At 49.5% G+C, this 19,605-nt stretch overlaps 3 protein-coding genes across 3 annotated transcripts; 2 read left to right on the forward strand and 1 right to left on the reverse strand.

Moving 5' to 3' along the window:
* Positions 1–56: 56 nt before the first annotated feature.
* On the reverse strand, positions 57–530 carry HHT1 (histone H3.1; the record flags this gene model as incomplete). The annotated part of the gene is made up of 2 exons (XM_024902177.2): positions 57–254; positions 318–530. 2 exons carry the CDS (start codon positions 528–530, stop codon positions 57–59), a joined length of 411 nt encoding a protein of 136 aa, XP_024754887.1.
* Positions 531–2,529: 1,999 nt separating this feature from the next.
* Positions 2,530–3,183, forward strand: TrAFT101_011314 (uncharacterized protein; the record flags this gene model as incomplete). Its single annotated transcript, XM_066129212.1, has 3 exons — positions 2,530–2,539; positions 2,804–2,941; positions 3,020–3,183. 3 exons carry the CDS (start codon positions 2,530–2,532, stop codon positions 3,181–3,183), a joined length of 312 nt encoding a protein of 103 aa, XP_065985343.1.
* Positions 3,184–8,290: 5,107 nt separating this feature from the next.
* TrAFT101_011315 (uncharacterized protein) lies at positions 8,291–13,074 on the forward strand. Its single transcript, XM_066129213.1, has 3 exons — positions 8,291–9,404; positions 9,553–10,400; positions 10,479–13,074. Exons 2-3 carry the CDS (start codon positions 9,662–9,664, stop codon positions 11,678–11,680), a joined length of 1,941 nt encoding a protein of 646 aa, XP_065985344.1. The 5' UTR covers positions 8,291–9,404; positions 9,553–9,661; the 3' UTR covers positions 11,681–13,074.
* Positions 13,075–19,605: the final 6,531 nt, after the last annotated feature.

Raw genomic sequence — 19,605 nt, forward strand, 5'->3', positions numbered from 1 at the left:
CCAAAGTGGTATCCCTCTCAAAATCACAAAGAAAAAGCACCCTCTATGGGAGCTTTTTAGTTGCGCTCACCGCGGAGACGGCGGGCGAGCTGGATGTCCTTGCTCTGGATGGTGACACGCTTGGCGTGGATGGCGCACAGGTTGGTGTCCTCGAAGAGGGAGACGAGGTAGGACTCGACGGACTCCTGGAGGGCGCCAATGGCGGAGGACTGGAAGCGAAGGTCGCTCTTGAAGTCCTGAGCGATTTCACGGACCTGGAGATGCGGTGTTAGTAATGATTTTAGAACGAAGATGGAAGCATCCCATGATCAACTTACCAGACGCTGGAAGGGGAGCTTGCGGATCAGGAGCTCAGTGCTCTTCTGGTATCGTCGAATCTCACGGAGAGCGACGGTACCGGGCTTATAACGGTGAGGCTTCTTGACACCGCCGGTGGAGGGGGCGCTCTTGCGGGCGGCCTTGGAGGCGAGCTGCTTGCGGGGAGCCTTGCCACCAGTGGACTTGCGGGCAGTCTGCTTGGTACGAGCCATGATGACTGTTGTGAGGGTGTTTCTGCTGATGAAAAAATAAAAACGATGATGCTTGGTGGGGCAGAGGGAAGTGTAGTGCAGAAGGGAAAGATTCGGAGAAGCGGCAGGCGGGGGAGGACCTTTAATAGTTGAGCCTAGCGGTGGCGGCTGATCTGGGCGTTGGGCTGGGGGGGGGCCTGTTTCGGGCTGTTCTGGCCTGTTGCGGCGCGCAGTGATTTTGCTTAGCGTGGGCCGTGGGAAAGGGCGAAAAAAAAAAGGGGAGGCCGCAGCGCTGGTTCGGGCGCGGAAGTGGCAAAACCTCGGTTCCGGTACGAGATCATGGTGGAAACCCCGTCAAGTTCTACATCGCGGTTCACAACGCGCGCCCCCACCGGCGCTAGAGCCCAATCCAGAACGTGCTGATGCAATGCTAGCCAAGAAAAAAAAAAAGGGACGAGCGCGTCCTTTTTTCTGATTGGTCCATCAGCGGTTTGTTTTTTTTTTTTTTGTTCGCCCTTTTTTTTTTTACGATCGCAGCCAAGATTCGATTTGCAGCCTGCCACTAACTAGCCTCGTGTACGTACCTCTGCATGTACCCCTCCATCCGTCTGCGGTGGCATTTCAGCCTACCCTGGATGGGAGAGCGAGATGCGAGATTTACGACGAGATGCCTAGTTTATGGGACGGGTTTGAGGAGTTTTGCAGTTTGTGATATTTTCTAATGTTGTATTTTAATATTTCAGTGCATGGGATGTTTTTGATTGGTTTCTTTGTGGTGTTGCGTCATCCTGGGCTGCTCCGGTTGGATACTTGGTTCATGCTGCATCTGTGACTGAATGGTGCCACTCTTTTGGCTTTGGAGTACATTCCCGGCTACATGTAAAACTACATGGACAGACACTCAGCTGAAATCGCAATCTAACTACAGATCCGGATAGTGCTGTAGCATGTCATGTCGGGATGGATTAAACAAAGAAGCTACAGTGGCACCAGCACACGCTGCTAAAAATAACTGCGTGTCTTGATACGGCTCGTGGATAAGTGATGATGAGCACGGAGAGAAGGGATCCATGTATCATGGACAGAGCATTGTGATTGAAGCTGAGAGTATACGATAATTGCCGTAGGTTATATCAGTTCTACTGCTAATGTATATTCAATAATGATGCCGTGATTTTCTATACAAACACCTATATGTACTCGTGCACTACAGATACTGCTAGTATGAATAGGTACTACAACAACAAGACGCAGCATCACCAACGCAGCTCCATGTGTGGACTCGCCAGCCCCAGATCCAACTGCCAGGAGCCCCTCCCGCAGCATTGCCGGCAGCAGCAGAGCATTGCCCCGTTGCCACTACGCAGCCGTTGCCATCCAACGAGGCAGACTCGGCTGCATCCTGCTCCATGGGCCTGGCTTCACAGCATCACTAGGACGTAGTACTACTAGTATTGTTACATACTACACATACAACTAGGTGGAGGTGCCTGCAATAGCGTGTCTCGTGCCTCATTCTCCATATCGACATATTAAAACAAAAAACCACAAATTAAAACGCTGTAACCAGATTGGACGTGACTTGATCGTGTTGATTCGAGACACGAAAGAAAAATACGTGCCGCCCCCACCCTCTCTCTAGCGCCTTTCCAAAAAAAAAAAAGGGCACGCCAAACAAAAAAAAAAAAAAAGGGAGAAGGTACGTACCTCTGCGTCGCTTTTTTTTTTTTTTCACACAATCAGCGGTAGGCAATTCTCAAGATCAGTAACGCGGAACCCACAGCAGCTGCGCGCGGCTCCACAGGCGCCCTGGGCCCCCCGATTTTCTGTCTCTCCCGGAATCGATCAGTGATTTGGGCCGCTGCTACTTAAACTGGCGTGTTGCCACAAGCCCAGCTGCCTTTTTTCCCTCCCCTCTTTTTCGATACGACCGTCTATACATCTCGATCTTGTTTTTATTTCGCGTAGCTCATCGCGGAATTCTCCATCTCAACTTTAAACCAACCCACTTTCTATCATCATGACTGGACGTAAGTAATAGACTGTGCCTATTCCAACACCAACCAGCATCAGCATCATCAGTTATCAACAACATCTCGATCAACCTCATCATCACTATCGATGGGTGGAGACGTGTCCATGGTCCCGGCTGCCTGGTAGCTGCCACTCGAGGCTTTCAGCCTTGCCTCTCAGCCTCGGGCCTTGACGCGTCTCTGAACCATCAAACATCGACACCTCTTCCATACACAGACACACACAAAGTCTCTTAGCATTGGCTAACATTCATGCTATAGGCGGCAAGGGCGGCAAGGGCCTCGGCAAGGGCGGCGCCAAGCGTCACCGTAAGATTCTTCGTGACAACATCCAGGGTATTACCAAGCCCGCTATCCGACGTCTCGCTCGTCGTGGTGGTGTCAAGCGTATCTCTGCCAGTAAGTTTCTACATCTGCCTCTCATCACAGCATGCATCAAGTCAAAAAAAAAAAGTGTCTAACATGGCCCCTTCACAGTGATCTACGAGGAGACCCGTGGTGTCCTCAAGTCCTTCCTCGAGGGTGTCATCCGTGATGCCGTCACATACACCGAGCACGCCAAGCGAAAGACCGTCACATCACTAGACGTTGTCTACGCCCTGAAACGACAGGGCCGCACCCTGTACGGTTTCGGTGGCTAAGCGCATTGCCGCTGAGTCGGGTCGACATAATGTGTTATTCGCGTTGTTTGTTACGATTTGGGCTTTTTCTTCACTATGGGCGCGGGTCATTGCTTTTTTTCTGAGTTTTTGTACTGTACAACCAAACGTACCGGGAAATGGGTTGGCCTCTGAACGGGGGTAATATGAAACTATCAAAGTGGTGGCCTTGAAATACAGCATCACGTATTCACTCCAAAAAACGCCGAGTAAATGTTGCCTCACCGTGAACGATGCTGCGTGTCGATGTATCCATGTGCCATGTACCTCTGTGATTATTCGCCTACGAAATGAATGATGACTCACAACTTGAACGTATTCGGGCTTGCTGAGAAGAGAGAGTGAGGAGCAGAGAGAGCTGTGTTGGTCTCGTGACGCGTGACGCGTCAACGCTGTCTAAACAAAAGCATACGGATCATACTTGTACGAATTGCCATGTCCAAGGTGGAGCCTGAACTGTATAGTACATAGAACGAGCTTGAGAGAGTCATGACCCAATCTACATTTTTGATGCTGCTAGTGTGTAGTTTTGGGTATGCCTAAGCACGCCTGAGCGGGCGAGGAGAGGGGAAGATTTCAGCCGTATGCGAGTTACGGCCTATTGGCAATATATCGCCTGCAGTCATCCCTTCCTTGGTGCCAAGTTGTTGGGTGCCAAGATACACGGACAATACAGTATGGCCATGTCATGACTCATTACACACCTGCTATGCTAGTAGTAGCCAAAGCAGCATGGAAACGAAGCCAATATTGGGATTTTTGCAGCGGCGGGGTTGTCCAAGCAGCAGCCCGACGGAGTGCATCTCGTGGTGAAGGGAGAGAAGTGGTTCGAGCAGTCATGTGGTTGGACGCTCATGCGCTATGCAGGGTTTTGGGCTCTGTATGTACAGGTACGGAGTATATGACGCTACGACTCACTGCTGGGTACTATCTGCCAGTTGTTTGCCTAAAGAGAACACCTATACTTGATGCCTGAAATGCAAGAAGAAACAACAGAGAAAAAAAGAAACAAAGAAACAAAAAAAAAATTGACCCGATGCTAGGCGATTGGCTTCTGATGCTGTCCTTGGCAGAGCAGCAAGGCTGGCCTCGCGGTCCAATGGCTGATGGAGAATCCGGGGTTTCTGTCGAGTTGCGCACGAGGAGGAGCGATTACTAGCCAAACACCCCCCGCCGAGACTGGCTGCGGGATCCCTGCACAGCGGAACAGCAGCGAGACCGAGTCTGCGGATTAAAATAGTAGCACCAGCCAAGCCAGCAGCCACCACCACTAGAAGAAATGCTAGCAGCAGCAGCAGCAGCAGCAGCAGCCCTATCAACTGCCTATGTCTAGTTGGTTTACCGCGCTTCGCTTCGCTGTTAACTGGGCCGCGGATACGGGGAAAATTTTAGAACTGGAACCTTGCATTAGGCTACATGTATTTTATAGGGGACTGTACATACGTGTGCAGGTTACATGCATGCATTAGGAGAGGTACTAAGGCACGTCGCAGCTGGGCAGGGCATTTTTTTGCGACGACCAACGGGTGTGCCGATGCAGACTTTTGATACGAGCTGAATTTTTTATTTTTATTTTTATTTTTATTTTTTTAATATCTTTTCTTTTTTATATCTTGTTTCTCACCTACGGCGGTGCCCTTGCAAAGGAGGGGGATTCGGAGGAGCATCGAGTTGCATGCATGTAGTATGTATAAAACAAAAGTACATACATACACGCATCCACGTGGCGGGGGGGCACGGATTGCTGGTTACCTGCAAGGCCTAGAACGGATCTGCATCGGCGGGTAAAGGCGATCCGACGAGGTGGAGCCCGGCGTGGTGAGAACGAGCCACACGGCTGGAATCTAGACCGGAGGGCAGTCTCCAATGGATGGGTGCAGTGGATGAGGGGCAATACGATGCGATGCGATTGGTGATGAGTGTGTTGTATGGGCGTGGATGAGATGGGATGGGATGAGATGAGATGAAAAAGATGGCAGAGATGGCGAGGGAGAGAATGAGATTGTGGGGGGGTTTGGGCTGTGCTTAGCTGGGCTGGGCTGAATGAAGCTTGCAGTGGAAACATTGGATGAGATGAGTGAATGGGCAGCTGAACAGGCTGCTGTTGCGCGCGATATCGGTGGATGGACAGACAGACAGACAGACAGACATACTGACTGAATCCATCATCAATACTACTGCTACTAGCAGCATGCACGTGTCACGTCTGTCCATGCCTGGCACCATGTTCCATGCGGCTGATCTGAGATGACAGGCCTGGGCTGATGTGATGCATCGCATCTGGCATAGCATGCCACCCCCAGCCCACCGATAGCATGTGTGTATCGCCATTCTATTGCATGTTGGGCCATCCACGGCGCATTGCATCGCACTATTGGGTCGCCTGTTGTTGCACCCAGTGCTGTCTCTCTCTCTTTCTCTCTTTTTCTCCTAACACTTTTTTTTTTTTTTTTTTTTTTTTTGCAGCTGGATGGCTGGCTCTAATGCATGTACTCGCGCGAGTTCCATACAGGAGGTACCTATCACAAGGCATCCCCATTTTTTTTTCACTCTTGACAAATGACAGTGCCTTCATTACTACATACCATGAATCCTACTGAACCATTCAACTGACAAACAAACGCCGAGAGAGAGATTAGACAGCCATCCATCGTCCAGGCCATGATGGCGGCAGTGACGGTTGTGAATAATGTCTGCCTCAGCAGCCGGGCACCTCGCAAGCATCACCCGCCGTTCCGCCGGCGGCATATTCCGAAATGAAATGCTGCTTACCTTAGCTTAGACAAGAGCGAGCGAGAGAGACAGAGAGAGAAAGTTGAAAGCGCAAACACTTCGCCTCTTCCCCGACATCCGCGGCGCGGCGCGGGAGGGTCCTGCGGCAGATGGGCAGCCCTGGCAGTTGGAAGCGATTGGGATGGGAAATCTCGCACAGCAGCTGGGCTCGCGGCGGGTTTGGCTTGGAGCGAGTTGGAGCGAACATGGCGTTCCGGACCCGCGATTCCGGGGAATGGCTCTGCCCAGACTCCGACCGGGGCCCGAGTTGGCCGATTGGCAACGTCACGAGACTCGGCTGGCTGTGACTCTTTGCTCTTGAAGCTATCGTTTTGTTGACGTGCGAATTTAATCACACGCCTCTGGGCTAACTTTTGGATTTACACGCAAGTTGTTTCTGCTATACGCCGATGCGATACCGATTCCAAGGGTTCGGTTATGGTGTGGCTTTAATGACCCCCATCCAGCAGCTGGCACCGCAGAGCGAGTGAAGTTGAGTGGCCCGTCGCTTCTCACACCCCCCCGTAACAAATCCATCTGCCGCCGGCGCAAGCTCAGCCGAGCAAGGTCTTGGTTGTGTGTGTGCAGTAGTCAAACAGCTGAGTACGTACGAGCAGTTGTTTGTGTGCTGGAGGCGAAACCCGATAGTTTCCAGCCCGCAGTTGCCCAAAACAGAAGGAAATCGAGAGAAAGCGTGGAAAAATCTTCACCCCCGTCCAGAATAAAAATCAGAAACAGCGCGGCTCGCAGCGTCGATCAGGCCGAGACGAATCTTATTTTTCTCAGCCTCCCTAGTGCCGGCAGACGATTGCATGCAAGGCCTGGCGCTAGATCTGGCGGGAAAAGAGGGTGTGGCTGAGCGATGCGACAGTGCGAAGCGTCGAGCCCTTTCAGCGCCAACAACCGCAACCACGCGGCGGTCTCCGAGACGCTGCAGCTCTTTCGGCCTGCCCGACAAACTGCAGCTTTTAGATGCATCTCGCACACACAACCGAGCCTACGTTTCACCGGCACCTGCAGGAGAAGCGCAGAATGGGAAGGGTTCGAGAATGAAAATTTTTTCTTCCATTCTATTTTTTTGTTATTTCCCCGGTTCGCTTTCGCTCCCACCCCCTTTTATTTTGGGCTCCTGCTTTTCTTCGCTTCGCTTGGCGCAGCGTCTTTTTGCATTGCAGACACGAGATGCGACATGTGGTCCTTTTTTGTTGAGGAGCAAGATGCCTATCAGAGAGAGAGAGAGAGAGAGAGTGCGTGTGGAAAAAGACTACCTACCTAGTAGGTACTAACTTGCTGTACATGGAGGTACTCTTGGCATCGGTTGCAGCGCAGCGCATCGCAGTGCTGCAGTGGTCGTGGTGCACACCACACAGTAAAAGTCACGCAACGCACATGCTACGGCATGCCAAATCATGCGATTACACATCAGCTAGATGGATGGGACGAGCACAACAGGTGCACATCTTGCCATTTTTTTTTTTAATCTTTTCTTATTTTTTCTAATTCATTCTTCTCTTTTGGGTCTTTAGGTTTGCTCAAGTGAGCAACAAGTTTTTCTTCGAATTGGTGCTTAGAATGGCAACGGTCAGAGTAAATGAATTAGCAACGACACACACCCCCCCTCTTAGTAATGGCGCTGTATCCCCGAAATGGGCCAGCGATTCAAAATCCGAATCCCTTATTTTATCGCTGCACTGCCGTATGCCGTAAAGCCGCAAAGTATGACAAGGGTCATGTGACCTTCGTGCCAATGTACCTCGCACAGCAAAGACTGCAGGGCAAGTACCTACCTACCTCTGTACAGGGGGAAGAAGGTTCTAAAAAAAAAATCTTCCCACCAGTGAGGTCGCAGGTGAATGTCGTGCGCTGTGGCTGAGGGGCCCAATGAGAAATCTTGCTTTTGCTGTTGCTTTGCCTTGCTTGCTTGCTCCCCTTGCTGCAGTTAACGTTGACTGTATGTACTGCTACCCGTCCAGCATCCCGCTGGGCAGGGATCTGGCGATCGGGGCCTGCGCCAAGTCCATGTACAAGTCACATTCAGGTTTTTTTTTTTTCTCTTTCTTCTTGTCTTTAGTTTGGTTGGTTGGTTGCTTCTCGCGCTTCGTCTTGTACTTTACTCCGTTGGCATCATTGCATATCGCCGGCCGAGGCTGCATGAGTTAGGAGACGCCATTCGGCGAAAAGGAACAATGAAACGGCCCTTGACGACGCCGAACGGAGAAGCGATTGTGTGAAAAATAAATTAAGCTCGGGCTGTCAAGAATCAGAGTTGCAGGGCTGTGTGACTCTAAAAAGGCAGTCTTGTTCAGTGTTTGTCGGGGAAATTTCCAGAAGTGACTACCGTCTACCAGTACCGGCTGGCGCAACACAAGGTGTGGCTTGACCTGTCAAGAAAAAAAATTCTGCTGGGCTTGGGACACGCCTATTCGCGGCGGAGAAGCGGCTTTCGCTCGGAACCTTATGCGACAAGCCACATCGAATGGGGCTAATGCAACTCTTTGTGCGGCTGTGCCTGGGAGGTGAAAGTTGAAAGTATGCAGAGTTGCTAAGGTAGGGGGGGGTACATTTGGCAGTGGTGCGGCACAGTACTCCAGACAAGTCCCGAGCCAAGGCCGCGCAAAAGGACTGTAGAACAAGGAAGAGGGAAAAAAAAAAAAAAAAAAAGAAAAAAAAAAAAAATAGAGCCAAGCAAATGAATGATGCAGCAATAGGGTAGCCGATTACGATGCGGTTTGCTGCGATGCCTCGTATGCGGCTGTCGTATACCCTCGATTGCCTAGACCCCGTAGGTAGCAAGCACGGCACGGCAGATGCTGTTGGCTGTATATACTCGCTCACACTCACTCACTCACTCATTCGCTCGACGATTTACGACTCATCGCCTTACGACTCATCGACGCACATACGCGCCCCATGCCGAGGTTAACGCAGGCCATGCAAAAGGCCCCGGAGGAGATGGCATACTCACTCACTCAATCACTCGCGCACACACACATACGCATACGGTGATTTGATTTTCATTTGTCCTGCATGACAAATGACTGGCTGCGCGGCCGACCCAAGCGCAACTTAGTCATACGCATCTTTGCCAGGCCAGGGAACGCTCGGAGCTGGCAGCGCAAAGGCTTTTCAGTCTGTCCGCTGCATCTGCGCGGAGGGCTTTTCCCCATTTGCGCACAGCTGCTCCCGGGATGGGCAATTCCTGTGCTGCGTGTGTAATCAATCAAATCAAAGCCAAAGCCTGGATTACCAAACCCAACCGCTGCTGCTGGCACCGTCGACCGTCCCAGCCCAAAGCCAAAGCCGCGGCTCCCCGGATGCTCCTGTCGGCAGATTCTCGCAGGGCAGCGCCTAGTCTGGCCGGCTGAGCCTGCGTGCTCGGGGCTGTCTGGGTCTGATTCTGGTCTCTTCTCTTTGGGTCCTTGGGTCCTGCAGTACGTATTGCATCCGCGCTAGTGCATCGGCGCTTCCCACTTTCTGCCGCACGCCCCCTCCATCTCGTAGCGTCCCGCGTCCCGCACGCCCCCCCTCCCTCCGAACTGTCTCCAGCCCTCCAAGCATCGACGTTGACGAAACCGGTAGGCCCGGCGCTGGCGTCCTGGAACGATATAAAGCAAAGCCTTTTGCCACCACATCGCCGTCAGATCGCACTTTGCAATCCGCAAAATCTCAATCTCTACTTTCAACCACCATGCTATCTGTGGACCACAGACCATCAACATTCGACCAGTATCAACGACAGCAGCAGTACACCAGCACCGTCAGCGATCACAGCTACTCCCACCACCCGCATCAACATCACCACCACAGCCAGCTGGGCGACTTCACCTTTGGCCAGGACAACAGCACCGACTTCACCTTTTCGTCCCCCGTCTTCCCGTCCACGGAGCTCTCCTCGTCCAACCTCGAGACCCTGGACGCCGCCATCATCAACGCCCTGTCGCCCGACTCGATGCGGCCCGACTCCTGGGAAGCCGCCGCAAGGTTCTCGACTCCCAAGTTTGGCCGTCTCGCCCACCAGCGCGAGTCCTCTCTGTCCTCGCTGGGCTCAACAGGGCCGGCGTCGCCCTTCAACTCGCACATCGCGAACCCCCAGATCGCCGTCACCGACGCCAATGGTGACGGCTTCATGGACATCCACTCCAGCGACATCAGCCCAAACTACTACCAGCTGGCAAAGACCATGGCGCCCTACTCAAACTTCCACCACATGGAGCACTCCCCCGTCGAGATGGCATATCCCGTCATCCAGGGCCCTGGCGCCGGCCACCACAAGCTGCGACAGGACCGCAACCTGCTCCCAGCGCCCGACTTTGCCAACGGCCTCACCCGATCACATCCCGCCTCTGTGGCAAGCTCAATAGCGGGCGACTCACCCGCCACGCCCATTACCGGCGATATGGATCTGTCCGATAGAAGAAGGCAGCAAGGTAGGCGCCGACCCCGAGACCCCGTCCTGGTGGCTGATGACGACGACAATGATCATGAAGACTCACTTTTGTTCACAGCAGGCCACGTCAACGGCAACGTCCCCAAGCTGGGCCGCACCATGACCGACGTCTACGGCGACGAGCTGTACAACCCAAACTTCACCATTACCTCTTCGCCCCAGCAGAGCCAGGTGACTGCCGCCCCCAACGACGTCTTCAACCAGCGCATCAATGCCGCGAATAGCCAGCATCTCAATACCGTCCACCACCACTCGCCCACCTCGAGCATGTCTCGAGACATTTCCCCCTTCCGCCACGGCTCTCCACTTGCGCCTTCGCCACTGCACGACTGGGCTGCCTCTCACGGCGGCGTGGCCATCAACTCTCAGCCTCACATGCCCGGCCAAGACCGCGGCGGCCACCACGACGCCCAGTTTTTCCAGCAGCAGATGGCCAAGACAACCCAGCCCGCAACGCCCCAGACCATCTCACCCAAGGATGCCGTTCTCGAGTTTAATGAGTCATCGGAGGAGCCCAACATGCCTCTGTTTTCTCACCAGCCCATCAACTTTGGAATGGACCACATGGGCAGGATACTTCCCGACAACGGGGCTGCGGCATCCGGCGGCTATGGCCAGGGGGACAGCGCAAGCCACAGCATGCACCACCACCACGTACCATCGCAGCAGCACGGGGGCATTGCACAGGTGCCACAGCGATATCCATTCATTGCCTATCCGCCAGCAACCGGCGACGCATCAGCTTCCCAGCTGAGCTCGGCTGACTCCAATACATCCGGATCGGCCGCTTACAGCACTCCCGTCCCGCAGAGTCGCCCTGCCGGCGCCAATGCCGATGGGGGCACCTACACTTGCACCTATCACGGCTGCACGCTACGATTTGAGACGCCTAGTCTACTCCAGAAGCACAAACGCGAGGGCCACAGGCAGTCGCACGCACTGGGTGGTGCTCGCCAACAGCAGCAGCACCACGACCACAGCGGCATGACTTCAAGCCTGCTCAACAGCCAGGCCGGACCCCACCGCTGCGATCGCATCAACCCCAGCACCGGCAAGCCCTGCAATACCATCTTCTCGCGACCGTACGACCTGACACGGCACGAGGACACGATCCACAACGCCAAGAAGCAAAAGGTGCACTGCAACCTGTGTACCGAGGAGAAGACATTCAGCCGTGCTGATGCACTGACGAGACACTACCGAGTCTGCCACCCTGATGTCGAGCTCCCCGGCAAGCACCGACGACGCGGTGGAGCCTAGATCTCTTGCTCCCTTTTTTCCCTTTCTCCTCTCCATCCTTGATTCAACACCAACAAAAAAAAAATGATTGTCATCACTGTATGACGTTTTTTTTTTTCCCCCTTGGGTGAATAAAGGGGGAGGGGGAATAGCATCAGTCAACGTCAACGAAAACGATGGCGCTCTGATGGAGGGGCACCGCAAATCGAAGATGGGCGATCTTGGCGCTGCTCCAGCTCCCTTGCGGGGGAATGGTGCGCTTCGCTCGACTTCAGGCGGCCGCCCACAGCCAATGAGAAGATGCCAGTGTCTTCTCTGGTGTTCTCCTCCCTAGCTCTGCGGACCCAGCAGGTCGCCGGGTGGGTCTCAGGGTCCTGCTGCAGCTGCAGGGTCCTGGTTGGTGCAGCGGCGGCGCTGACGTCACGCACCTCATGCCACCTCCACCGCTGACATCACCCACGCCTGGTCGTGCCCTGATTTCTCGTCAACCATTGTCGTGCCAGCTTGCTTGCCATGCCCGCAATGCGTGCATCGCTGGGGAGCAGAGGCCGCAATGACGACAGCGCGGTGCTCGCAATGATGCTACGATCCTCGGGCCAAATGAAACCACCTCAGCATCACCTCGCAACGCCGTCGCACCATGCCGCTTCTGGCTTCACATTGACGAGAGAGTTTACACTCACCCCCTCCCGCTTCGCGAATTGATTTACCGTTTCTGTTTTCCTACGAATGCTACGCGATCATGATGCACACCACCAATTGCTACTTCTTATCCTTGGCTCTGCGGCTGAATTGGATTTTCCTTGTCGCTTCTCTTTTTGTCTATCCCTTTCTTTTTTTATTTTCGTCATCATCACTGTATTTGTACTACTACTACTGTCGACTTATTATTATTATTATTACTTGCAATTACTTCATCTTGTTGCAGCGATTGGGAAGCGGGGCTACATTTGGAAAGGGATCATTTCGGATAGACCAAACAAACACTTTTGTCTTTTTCTTTTTCTTTTGCAGCGCTTGACCTGATTCATCATTTCTTTTCTTATTTCTTTTGTTTCTCCGAAATAGCTTGCTTGGGGAGAATTGTATTATTAAAGATCACAAAGGTCCACCAGACTGGATCATCTTGGGACCCAAAAAAATGCATTCGAGACACCCGGAGAAACGGGATGATATTACATGACGGCAATGGGCGCATACACAAAGGATTAAAACAATACAAATGGAATTTTCAGAGCAGATGGCTTTTCTGATGCTACTTTCTAATTCTCTGGTCCCTTTTCCTTTTCCTTCATCTTGATTTCTTACACCTTGTTAAAAACACTTTTTTGGTTTTGGATAGACAAACAAAATTATCATGTATAGTAGTAGCTTTATCTATTTCAACATGGCTATTAAATTGTGCAGCCGCATACAAACAACCTGCAGTGTCTCACTTCTCGCATAAGCAGTGACGTGTTCTAAAATTAACCCAGCATAAAATATTTCGCATTGAATTGCCACAATAGATCCAACCTTTGCCACAGATCTTGGGTTCGTTGCTAAATTTCCCCTTCTTCTTCTTGTTTTGTTGTAGGGTACGAGAGTACGTATACACACAAACGAGCCACGTTACCGAGCCACGTTGCCTTGAGGCGCATTATCAAAGGGGCTTTCTCTGCCATCTCCACTACCAAAGTACCTAGGTACCAAGCCTAAGCCCTAAAGTACATGGGTACCTTTGCGTACGTAATACCCAAGTATCAATAATAAGCAGCCAAGAGTTGTTTTTAGTAATTGGACTGCATGCAATCTTTTGGCTGTTTTGGGATTTGTCTACGTCCATCCTAGGTCATGTGAGAGGATGCAACGCTATTGTTTTTACTGTACATGTATGTACATACGTACATATGTAGGTAGTACTGATTACCAATGCTTTTGGGATTTTTAGGATTTTTCGGAATGAATGGCTCATGGTTTGTAATTTGGGGAGGATTGTTGTTGTTTTACTCCTACTGCACTGCTTGCTGTTTTAGGGGGTGTGTAAAAAGAGGAGTGTGGTGTTTAATTAATTAAGTGAAAGCCTTGCCTTGCTCGAGTAAGATGATTTGTCTTTTTTTTTTTTTTTTTTTTTTTGGCTGATGAATCATGTTGGATTTTTTGAGAGGACTTTTTTTTTTTTTTTTTAATGTGCTGCTGGTCTGACTAATTGTTGTGTGGGATGAGCCAGTATGGCGGAAGTGTATTATTTTTATATTTTTGTAGGTAACTTTGTTTATTTGTTGGCGGGCTTGATTGTTGAAAAACAAATTTTGTCGTCTTGTAAGATTGTTGAGTGAATGGGAGTGCAGGGTTATAGTGTATTGCTCCAAGTGCGATTACTGAGCTGTTGTTGTATTGCCGCAGCTTAGCTTGCATGAATCGTCCCAGCTGCTGCTGTATATGATGAAGCTGTTATAAGCTGTTGCAATAGAATACCAAGCACATACGACCATAGGTAGTGGAGAATTCGGGGTCCCGTCTGCTCCCCCATAGACAAGCCACTAACCGGCAGATTAGTAGTTGAGTGGGTGACCATCAGCGAACACCGGCTGTTGTATGTTTTTTCTTTTTGCTTTTATATTTAGTTACAAGGTTGGCGTAGTTATTCTATAATCTCCAGTATCGTAATGCTCTAAGCGTGATGTCTTCCATTTTTTTTTTTTTACATCCCATGACTCTAACTCTGGAGTTATAGGACTCCGTTTTTCAAACTAATTGAACTAGCAGTTTAGGTATCTATCTACTTGTCGCAGCATTTATATAGCCGCTTCATTTTTAGCGGGCGTTGTACCGTTTTATGTCCTTGCACTAAAGGCCAAATCGTCGTGCTTCTAAACGCCGCTTGGCTAGACTCAGACGAGCAGCGTCGCCATCAGTTTCAAGGCCCATGTTGCTCTCGGGTTCGGCCCTTCGCAGCAGCATCTGAATCAAAACAACTCGGTCTTTGCAACTATGCTTTGCTATTTATATGCGATATTGGAGAAATTTCCCAAAATAAGGCAAAGCTAAACAAGGCTGTTTCAGGCTACTTCTTCCCAACTTTGACTAAAGGACCAGCGAATGCACCGCCACAGTCAAATGCTGACGTAGAAAAAGTTATGGCTTTGGACTCATTGATGATTGTACCAGATCATTAGAAAGAGGGCTATTTAGTGGCGCCTAGCATCTCAAAGAAACAATAGATTTCTATCCTTGAGCCTTATACAAACCACGTGAATCCATGCGTCTTGACATGGAAAAGGAAACATTTGGGAATTTCGACGGTCTCAAACACAAATATAGCCCTTAGGTGAGACATACACGCAATTTCTTAAGAAGAATGAAGTAATCTACTTAGACTGCTGCCTTTCTATTGAAGGTAGCCCTCCTCTTTCACAATCGTTAGTACATGTAAGCTACCTGAGCAACAGTTTTGCATGGCTACAGTCTCTCCCCTGTTCAACTCCTTCAAATGCCCCTATACGCAAAAAGGAGTGTCGACGATAATGAAACCTAAACTCGCCGCTTTCCTCTTTTTCGTTCTCCCCTTCTCTTTCTTCGTCTATGTTATCCTTGTTAGCGCAATCGGTATCGCAAATTTGGCGGAGTCGCTCTCCTAATCTGCGTCCCGTCGCCATTGATGCTAATGCCAAAGTTAGTCCCCTTCTAGTCCATAAGTTGTTTTTGTCATTTATCATTCTGATTGGCAAATTATTTGTTTCCTTTATCAAAATGAGACCGCAGTGAGTCCCAAGATATAGAAACCTCACGTCCAATAGTTCTGGTGTGATTCCCGGGGTGATTTTATGATGAGAAGGTGGGATAGCGGCAAGGCTATCCAAGTACGTTTTTGCGCCAAGAGGAAATCTTTGCCCATGGTAAATAGTTGTCGTATCCGCCGTAATAATTTGCAGAAATTTGCAAGCGCATCGTATCAACCTTTTTAATAAGCCCTTCAAGATAAATAGAACCGTCCATTCGAAATTCCTTGATGTCGATAGAATCATTGTTATAGCCGGTTAGAAAATTAACCTTTCCATCCACAGAAGCCCAAGACCACGAAGGCGCTCGTCGTCGCATGTTATCCTGTTTCACATGCTCATACTTTCCATTTTCAATCCGGCCAAGATGATGCCATAGGAGCGACGGTATTATGCTATCTTTAAATGCACCAAAATAGTACTCATCTCGAGGAGTACTGCCAAGCCGCGCAAGTCCTGCTATTGCAGGCAATTTATCAGAGACAAAAGTAAAGCTCCTTAAGCTATACTCTTCCACAATATCATTCCAGTTGTAACGCAGTTGGCCTGGCTCTTCCCTTTTAATTGATGATTTTTGGAATGCTATACTGTCCGAGGCATATTCTCTTCTGCTGGAACTTTGACACTTCCAAGAGAGCTCTTCGCTCCCAAATGAGACGCATCGTAGGGAAAGTAGCGCTTCTTGAAAAGCTCATCCACGCTGGTCTAACGGCTCATTTATCGGCAACGTAATATTGGCATTTTGGCCAAGATGAACCAGTCTGGATTGATCTCGGTCGATGGGAAATGTGCAACAAGGACCTAATGGGGGGGTTCGATGATTAAAAAGCCCTTGGTATGCATCAGATGCCCCCGTGGCTTTGACCGTGAAAAAAGGCATTGGAAGACTTTGTCCATACGCTGCCCTTCTCGTTCCCAATCTCTAATTGCCTTGTGATCTTGGCCCTGTATGATGCAGAGAGAGTCTACCCATATATAACGAACATCCAATCGTTTTGCTAATGTGATGGCGTCATAGACAGTTTGCGGCAGACTTATTAGTGGAATGCTTTGTTTTAACTGTTCCAAATTCGAACTTCTTAATGTAAAGAATGGCCTTTTACCCCAACAGTAACTGAGAGCGATATACTTTCCTGTCTGACCCTCGGTTGTTGTGACCAATAGAGGCTGCTTAGAGCCATCCGGTGGCCAAACATCCACTACTCTCCTAGGTAAAGGAGAGTTTTCGTTAACGGGACACCTCCCATGATGATTCGTTAGGCAGTCTGACAGCCATTCGGAGACCAGATCAAAGCAGCCATTCGATCCGGAATATGACTCCGCTCTCCTCTACTTGATGGTGCATGCAGAGTTCGAGAATAAATCTATACACGTTAAACTCAAGACATATCTACCAAATATAGTCATACTACATACCAGGATCAAGATCAGCATATACGGTGATATAGCCACGGACCAGCCAAGGCTTCTCGTCCGGTGGGCCAAGATACCAACGTCCATCTCCCTCAGGACACCACATGAAATCGGAGCGCCTTTTTTCTTCTGTCACAACCACGTATATCATTTCCAATAATTGATGATATGGTGGATATCTGTATAAGGTGACACTGCAGCAACTCATAGACTGAAGCTTATACATATCTGATCTTAGTGACGACAGTATAATAGAACATAAATCGCACGAAGTAGCGCCATTGGCGTTCATATTACCTAAAAGACTCGCAATGTCTGAATAGAGCATGTAGCCTTCGGCGGTAATATCACCCAGACAAAGGTTCTGACATTTACTACATCGTCTGAGGGAAACCTCAGACAGCTTAGCCGCATCTTTATTATCATTTCCCTTTCTTTAAACAATAGAAGACATAGGATATCTCGGATAAATAAAGAAGAGAAGAAAAGCATCAGAGATTGCTTTCATCGGGGGGAAGTAGACACTTGTGTAAGTTAAGCTATATGTTACAATTATATTGCTCAGTATTTTGGGGCTATGTCGAAAGATTGCTGCCTAAATGCCCTGCCTCAACGTTTATGTACTTCGAACGATTGCAGCCCAAAGCCCAAATGCCCTGTCTCATTATTTACGTGCAGTAAACCTTGGTTCTAATAAACCCCGCCTAAGACGATAATCTGGCTGTAACGATAGGAGAGGCCGGACGCAGATCCCTCCCATACATACAAATTTACTGTTAGTGCACCAGTTTGTATGTACGGCTGTGCCGATGCCGCCCTACTGAAACTTAGATATAATAGTACACACCCTTAAAAAAACACGCATACACCCTCTGAAATAACCTACTCTTGGCTTTACTGCAAGCATGGGTGCTAGCTGGCATTGTCTTATCACCACGGCTATCGCCCATATTGGATTACATTTCTCAACATATAGGAGTAAGAATTTTATACAAGGTCTGGCATGCTGGATTTCTTCCTTGGTATATGTTTCGTGACACTGCGAAACCTACAGAAAGCTCCCATATCTGGCAACAAGAGTGTAAGTCAATGTCAAACCTCGCAACATACGTATGTATTTATAGTTGGGGAAGATTGCGGTTACGACCAATTCAAGTTGCATGTTTATAAACTGGTTGAAGAAATACACCAGCACATACGACCATAGGTAGTGGAGAATTCGGGGTCCCGTCTGCTCCCCCATAGACAAGCCACTAACCGGCAGATTAGTAGTCAGGTGGGTGACCACTGGCGAACACCGGCTGTTGTATGTTTTTATTTTTTGCATCCCACCACTCCATATCTGGAGTTACAGCATTCCGTTTTTAGTGATTAACCAATCCCGTGCTAAATGACAGTAACGGTTCAATCTTCTACCCACAATTATACAGAGCCAACGCCACCTGTTATACCCATAAAACATGCACACGAGGCCAGCATGTATAGGGACGCGCTTCCAGATTTGCTTTTCTTTCTTTTTTCCAAGGCCAGACAATGGTGATGAAATACATACAAAGATTGCCCCAACACAAAATTAGCCCGTGACCCGCCAGCCACGCTTCCATAGCATTTATTCCCTCCCCAACGCCCCCTTCTATTTAACCCTCACCTTGCCTTACCAATGTCCAAAAATGTACAATCAGTAATTGGGGTTAGTTGTTTCCAATTTTGTTAGCAGACAGAAGGCATAGTAGCATGTGACGATGCAAGCCAGTGTCAGGCTAAACCGACTGCTGGGATTTGATCTGGCCCTTGTTGGTAAAAGACAGTACAAGCACTGACCAGCTTGACTGTAGACCTTGGGCCGAACTGGAGACAATGATGACCATCTTTTATCGGGAGGTATACCTTCCGAAGGACCCAAGGAGGTTCCTATTGACTGCTGAGTCTCCAGAGAATGGCATCCCCCAGAGCGAACCGGGAATCCTAAAAAGAGGCAGAGTGGCTAATGGCAAAAGAATAATAAGATGACTGCCATTTTGTGGTGGGAATGAAAAGACAAAGAGAAAAATGGTGGGCAATGTTCATCTTGAATACTGCGGCTAGAGGTCGTTCCTTTCATCTTTACAAGCTCCTTCCATTAGTATTTATAAATCCTTGAACGTTCTATATCTGATGATCGACCATCTACTGTTTGTGGAGTCTCTTGAGAAAGAGTGAGTGTGTTGTCTATTCTACCGCCAATTTAAATATAGGTGGGCTATCAAGTCAAAAAGCGACAATCTGGAGTTATCTCAAATGCGTGCTTGGTTATGCGTTGAGGGAAATGGCATATAATAAAACATTAAAGAGAGCAGGCTGGGACGAGGTACACAAGATGGGTTTATATTCACGTAATGTTTATAGGCAATGCAAAATTCGAGGCTCTTGGCTGTTCAAACGTGTTTAGTTTTATAAGTAGGGGTGTTCATTCTTGGACATGGTTACGCCCAAAATTGGAAGCAATTGAACAGCCTTGATTGAGGCTGTACTCGCTGTTTGGAAGGTGGCTACTCTGTTTTAATGTTTTTACGAAGTAGTAAATGCTCCTTGGCCCCATATTGACGAGGTTAAATGGAAGGCTTTGCTGCTGGGAAAAGGAAAAGCGCTACACAGGCCCAGGATGCATCATTGGAGTCCCTACACTATAGGTGAATGTAAAGAATAGCTATATTTATACATCAACGATATTTCCGAGAGCTATTCATCCTTTTGTTGCCGCCATTCGCGTAGTTTCAAGTTATCTATATGGCT

Source organism: Trichoderma asperellum, chromosome 7, assembly GCF_020647865.1.
Source record: "Trichoderma asperellum chromosome 7, complete sequence".
NCBI lineage: Eukaryota > Fungi > Ascomycota > Sordariomycetes > Hypocreales > Hypocreaceae > Trichoderma > Trichoderma asperellum.